This window comes from Rhea pennata, unplaced genomic scaffold, assembly GCF_028389875.1.
Source record: "Rhea pennata isolate bPtePen1 unplaced genomic scaffold, bPtePen1.pri scaffold_32, whole genome shotgun sequence".
Lineage (NCBI taxonomy): Eukaryota > Metazoa > Chordata > Aves > Rheiformes > Rheidae > Rhea > Rhea pennata.
The window spans coordinates 1116347-1122617 of NW_026907679.1; the positions used below are offsets into that span (position 1 = coordinate 1116347).

Genomic DNA, 6271 nt, shown 5'->3' on the forward strand with positions numbered 1-6271 from the left:
AGACATCCTTGCTCCCCAGAGAGCCTTTCCCAAGGTCAGTGTGTCTGTGCTGGCCTGGCCGGCCATTCCTGCACTGCTCCCCTAGGTTCCCCACAGAGCTGCAGGATCGCAGTGCTGCTCCGCAGGGTGAGTGGGCTATGGGGCCACTGGGTGACTCAGCACTGGCCATGATGGTCAGAGCAGAGCCAGCTGGACCAGCATCGTTGCACCCGACAACCTCTCCCCCTGCCCAGGATTTATGACAGTGGAGGATGGATGGAGCAATGACAGGGCATTTCTCAGAATCACACAGAGTGGCTGAGGTTGGAAGGGACCTCTGGAGATCACCTAGTCCACCCCCACCCTGCTCAAGCAGGGTCACCTAGAGCATGTTATACTGGATTGCATTCAGGCAGGTCTTGAATATCTCCAGAGAAGGAGATTCCACAATCTCTCTGGAAAACCTCTTCTAGTGCTCTATCACTCTCACAGCAAAGAAGATCTTCCTTATGTTCAGGTGGAGAATTTCACATTGCTCAGGATGTGTTCAGAGGTGTCATGAGACCCAGCCCACTCCCCCTCCTGTGAATGAAGAGCCCTGATTTGGTGCATTCCTTGGTTTGTCCCTTTCCTTTTGATTTTGAGGGTCTCCACTCCGGAGAGTGCCAGTCCAGGCACACGCTGCCCCTGGAGTTCCCCTCTGTTCGCCAGGTGACTCCATATTCCCTTCCAGAAGAATGACCATCTGTCACCAGCCCTCTAATATGTGGTACAGTCCACAATAGAGACCTCTTTGACCACTCACCCTCTCCAGGGACACTGGGCACCCACAAGTGACGGCTAAATCCATCCCCATTCCCTCACGTATCACTCAAAAGAGTTGATGCCCCTTTGTCCATGGGAATCCCAGGCACAACAACAGGGCCTTTATGGGTGCAATTCCCTGAGCACATTCTTCACTCCTGCTTGGGAAGAAGAGCCCAGCCTTCAGGCACAGTACTAAGGAGATCTCCTTTTATTACAGAGATGTTACTTGGGAGGCCAGCTCTGACACAGTGGAAAGTCAATTTTAAGGAGGCCTCTGGATCACAGAGATGGGATTTGTGCTCCTGCAGGAGCAGAATGAATTCAAAAATTTGTGCACAAATAGGACTATTACAGAGAGAATTCCTGTGGCACAAGTGTTCTGTGAGATAAACTGGGAATCGCTTGTGAGGAGACATGGGCAGCCTATGGCTGCTGTACTTGTACCAGCTGGAACAGTTTCCTCACTGACTCCTGAAGCTCCTTGTTCCTCATGCTGTAGATGAGAGGATTCAGTGTTGGAGGCACCATCGAATACAGAACACTCACCACTAGATCCAGAGTTGGGGAGGAAAAATTGGGGGGCTTCAGGTAGGCAAACGTGAGAGTCACAACAAACAGGGAGACCACGGCAAGGTGAGGGAGGCACATGGAAAAGGCTTTGTGCCGGCCATGCTCAGCGGGGATCCTCAGTACAGCAGTGAAGATCTGCACGTAGGACAGCACAATGAAAATGAAACACCAAAAGACTAAAAAGACACTAACCACAATAAGCCCAACTTCCCTGAGGTAGGACTCTGTGCAGGAGAGCTTGAAGATCTGGGGGATTTCACAGAAGAACTGGTCCACTCTGTTGCCTTGGCAGAGTGGTATTGAAAATGTGTTCCCAGTATGCAGCACAGCATTGATAAAACCACTGGCCCAGGCAGCTGCTGCCATTTTGACACAAGCTCTGCTGTCCATGATTGTGCCATAGTGCAGGGGTTTGCAGATGGCAACATAGCGGTCATAGGCCATGACAGTGAGAAGATAATACTCTGCTGAAAACAAGAAGATAACCAGGAAGACCTGGGCAACACATCCTGAGTAGGAAATGGACCTGGTGTTCCAGAGGGAATTGGCCATGGATTTGGGGACAGTGGTGGAGATGGAGCCAAGGTCGAGGATGGAGAGGTTGAGAAGGAAGAAATACATGGGGGTGTGGAGACAGTGGTCACATGCTACGGCTGTGATGATGAGGCTGTTGCCCAGGAGAGCAGCCAGGTAGATGCCCAGGAAGAGCGAGAAGTGCAAGAGCTGCTGCTCCCGGGTTCCCGCAAGTGGCAGGAGAAGGAACTCAATGAGGGAGCTGCTGTTGGACATTTGCTGCTTTGGGGCACAGGGCAACTGTCCAAGGGGGGAAAGACAGTGACCACTTCTTTTCTCTGAGAAAAACTTTCAAATTTTCTTAGAAATACTACCCACTTAGCCACCCACCCCACAGTACAGACAAATTTCTTTTCTCCTTCTCAGGAAGACCTTCGTTCAGCTCCTCAGCTTCAGCTCCATCTAAGTGTTCTGGAAGGAGCGGAGGCCTGTCCTACTTTACAGCAGGTGGTATGTGGGACTGGTTTGTGATAGCTCTGATTTTCACAATTGATGTGCCCACCTTTAAAGGAAAAGATCTGTTAATATCCTTACATACAGTTCTACAGAATTTGTGCTGCATACAGAGTGGCATTTTTTTACAGTTATTTGTTTGTAGATTTTTAGATTCTTCCATCACATCTGGTGAGTGGTCTTTTAAGGACAGATGATTTCATTTCTGCAAGGATGAAAAAAAAAAAGAGAGAGGAGAAAGTGGATTGTAGTAAATGCTGGGTCAGGAGTGCTGTTGAGTCCTCCTGCCTTGCTCCCAGCTGCCCTGTGCTTGCACTTGCATTACCCAAAGGATGATTTCACCCACAAGTTACTCTAAAAAAAGACACTGAACTCTGATGAGATCAGGGGAGGATGGTTTCAAAGCACAGATCTAACTCTGCTCTCTTTCGCAGCCTGAGGTGGAGATGTGATGGAGAGAACAGAACATTGCTCCTGACATACATGATTCGACCAAGGACTCTGTGAGCTGACGGCCAACAGTGGAGGAAACTCTCAACACTTCCATTCTAGCCGAGGAAACGCTGGGTTCACTTCAGCTGCACACATACGAAGGTGCTCAGGAGCATTTTCTGGTGTTAGTACCTCCTGAACTACTTGAAAGGGATCTCCAGCATTGCTAAGATCCAATGGGAGAGCTGTGTCCTTCTGGAGGGCAGCTTTCAAACCCAGCAGGACACCATAAGGACTCACTCACATGTCCTGAAAAGGAGATCTCCGAAAGGGAGACTCCATTCATTCCCCAGACCCTCAAATCACATTTCCCAGCACCCTGGGATGAGAACAGGCCGTGGGCACCTCAGCCCTCTGCAGACACCTCCATGGGAGGACCTCAGGGTGAGTGTCTGAATTTGCAGCTGAACCTCCAGCTGACAGCAAGTACAAGAGCAGAAAGGGAGAGCGAGGACCACGGAAGAGTTGCCTGAGTCCAGCCTGCCGCAGTGTTTCTGTGGGCACTTTCCTCACATTCCCTGAGCATCTCTCAGCCGCCTGGAGCTGTCCCCAATGGGTGCTCTTTCTCTGTCCCCACGTCTGTCCCCTGTCAGTGCTCCCTGACCCCATGCCACCCACGGGGCATTTGGCTCTGCCCTACAGACTCCTTCTGGCCAAAGGGCCCAGCCCAGGGGCATCTGTGTGTGCAAGACCTAGGGAGCGGGCGAGACTAAGCATGATGAGACTGGTGAGGGCTGCAAAGGAGATATTGCTGCTGCTGGCAGGTGAAAAGGTGACTAAAGGAGCTTGCTGGGGTCCTTGTAGACCTATTGGTCCCTCACAGGAACACTGCAGAACTCTCTTCCAGTCACCTAAGCCTAAACCGTTCCTTTCAGTTTTTGCTCTGCCAAAGATATAAAACAAAATCAGAGCCTCAGGAGAGTGCCTTCCCTTTCAGGTAAGCCTGCCATGCATGTTAGAAACCAGGAGAGTGATCCGTAAAAAGCCTTCCAGGCACAGGATGGGCTGGGTTCAGAAGATGCTCCCAGGAACCTCATCAGAACTGCCTTTCAGCCAGAGACTTACCGTGTCAAAGGCTGTGAAGATTTCTCCCACAGTGAGCTCTCCTCTGGCCTCCCACTCCACACCGCCTTTCACTTCTCATCTCATGTCCACATTCAGTGCCTAGAGCCTAGAGCCCTGCTGCTCTTGGTAGAGGAGCTGCTCCTGGACACTGTTGTCTCTCAGTAATGCTTCCAGGTTGCCATGGCCTCCCTCTGTCCCAGGAGCCCGGCCCCGCTCAGGAGCAGGGGGCAGCTGAAGACATGAATTTCTCTGTGCCTTGTGCTCCATTCTCTTGGGAAATCGTCCCTGAAGTAGACTGAAATAATCACCGATGGTCCCTCTCTAAGCCCTGAAGGAAGAATGATTCCAGCATCACAATTTATTTCATCAGAGAATGGTTATCTGCAAGAGATGGAAATCTCCCACTCGGGAAGCCCCTGTTCCGTCTCTTAACTAGGCAGGACACCTGGAAAGGGGCAGGAAGGGAGCTCGTTTAGCCATGGTTCAGGTATTGGTTCTGATGAGTCTTTCAGGGCATCGCATGTCTGTTTAGAAGCCCCTGAGCTGCAGTGGGACTCAGATCCCTCCCATGACCTCCACAGGCACAGAGAAGGTGGGATTCCCCTTGCCCGAGCAGAAGTGTGCACAACAGAGATGTTTGCCTGTGAACTCCTTGTCTGAACTGCCGTTACAATCACTGGAGATGGCGGGTGGGAGTCAGTCCCTCATCCACAAACCTCTGGTGTTAATTAAAGGGACAGAGTTAAAGAGACGGATAAGAGTTAAGGAGACAGTTCAAGTATCTGTTTGCTCTGATGGAGCAACTATGAGAATCACATCCTTCTGGAGCATGAGGTGGGGGCCGGGTGGGGAATTTCCTTGGCCATGACACTAGATGTCTAACACTGCTGGAGCCCCACTCACTACGAAGCTGAGACACAAGCCAATCCCTACAGTGCAAAATCCTGATGTGATTCAGTGCAGACTCTTGATTTAATGACGTAAAATAGGCTGGCAGGTCCATACCTGGGTATGGCCTGGGTTGTCCAGCACCACTGTGTATTTCTCGCAGATACAGCGTGGCACCTACAGCAAAATCATGCCCCTTTGGCACGTGTGCTGGGCAAGTGCCCCAGGGCATCTTGGGCTTCCTACCTGTGCCCAAACAAATGAATCCTACCTCTGCCCTTAGGCACAGTCATTATCGTCCACATCCAAGCGTGCTGTGTAAATGGGAGGCACATCACACCGGGGTCTCCACTCCAGTCTCGGCACTCTCACACCCTTCTAGCTCTCCTGCTCCTGAACCTCTTCTCACCTGCCCAGATGATATGAACAGGGACTGGGCTAATGGTCTCCCCAAAGTGGCTGGATCACGGGCTTTTCAGGGCCTGGGAATTTCTCAGTAGCACCCTGTCCTTCCTGGAGATCAGTTCACCTCTGACACAGGCCCCACGATGCTGCAGAGTCAGCTCAGGCAGCAAACCCATTCCTGCACAGCCCAGCTGTATTTCTCCCTGGCACTGCAGGGTTTGCTCTCTTAGTGGGAACATCCTTTCACCATAACATTGCCACCTGCTTTGTATGCCAGCATGTCCCTGCTCTGAAGTGGGACCATCACGCACACTGTGTCCTTGGCCCTTGATAACAGGTTTCACCATCACAGATCTGACTGAAACATTGCTAGAATAAATAAGATGTGGTGAGATCACTTGCATGACTGAAAGGAACCAATTGTAGGGTAGAAGGTCTTCAGGAGAGAACAAGGGAGAAGATGAGGAAGGGGGATGTCCTTTGTGTGAAGGGGCAGCTCAGATGTGTGAAGCTCTTCCATGGGAGAGGCAAGTGTTTGGGTAAGCACCAGAGTCAGGGTGACATTGTGATGGGAACTAGACCACCTAATCAGGGTGACAAAGTCAATGTAATGTGAGCAATTCTGTGGATCACAGGCCCAAGTGATCTTGTGGGGCAGGGAGGGGGATGGACTTCAGTCTCGCAGATATTCTCTGGAAAGGTGAACAACAGGCTGGAAACAGGCCAGGAGGTTTCTGGAGGGCACCAGGGACAGCTTCTTTGCACAGTTGCACAATGAGACAGTCCTCATACTTCCCTCTGTCTGCAATTTCAACAGGGAGGAACTGATCAAGGATGGGACAGTCAGTGTTGTGCTTTCCTACTGTGACAACGAAAAAGCAGAGTTCTAGATCCTGAGCAGAATGGGGAAGGATAGTAGCGGAGCTCAGACCCCGGACTTCAGAGAAGCAGACTTGGGCCTGCTCAGGGGACTGGTGAGGGCCCAGGAGCTCCGGAAAGCCAGCAGGTCTGTAAGGACAGCACCTGCCAAGCACAAGAA

General features: G+C 51.3%; 1 protein-coding gene across 1 annotated transcript; it reads right to left on the bottom strand.

The window, feature by feature from the left end:
• Nucleotides 1-1209: 1209 nt before the first annotated feature.
• LOC134154512 (olfactory receptor 14A16-like) lies at nucleotides 1210-2145 on the bottom strand. The gene has a single exon (XM_062601186.1). It carries the CDS (start codon nucleotides 2143-2145, stop codon nucleotides 1210-1212), a length of 936 nt encoding a protein of 311 aa, XP_062457170.1.
• Between the last annotated feature and the right edge of the window lie 4126 nt (nucleotides 2146-6271).

What these genes read in the sequence shown, in the direction of transcription:
- LOC134154512 (XM_062601186.1), bottom strand. Translation starts at nt 2,145, where the DNA reads ATGTCCAACAGCAGCTCCCTCATTGAGTTCCTTCTCCTGCCACTTGCG.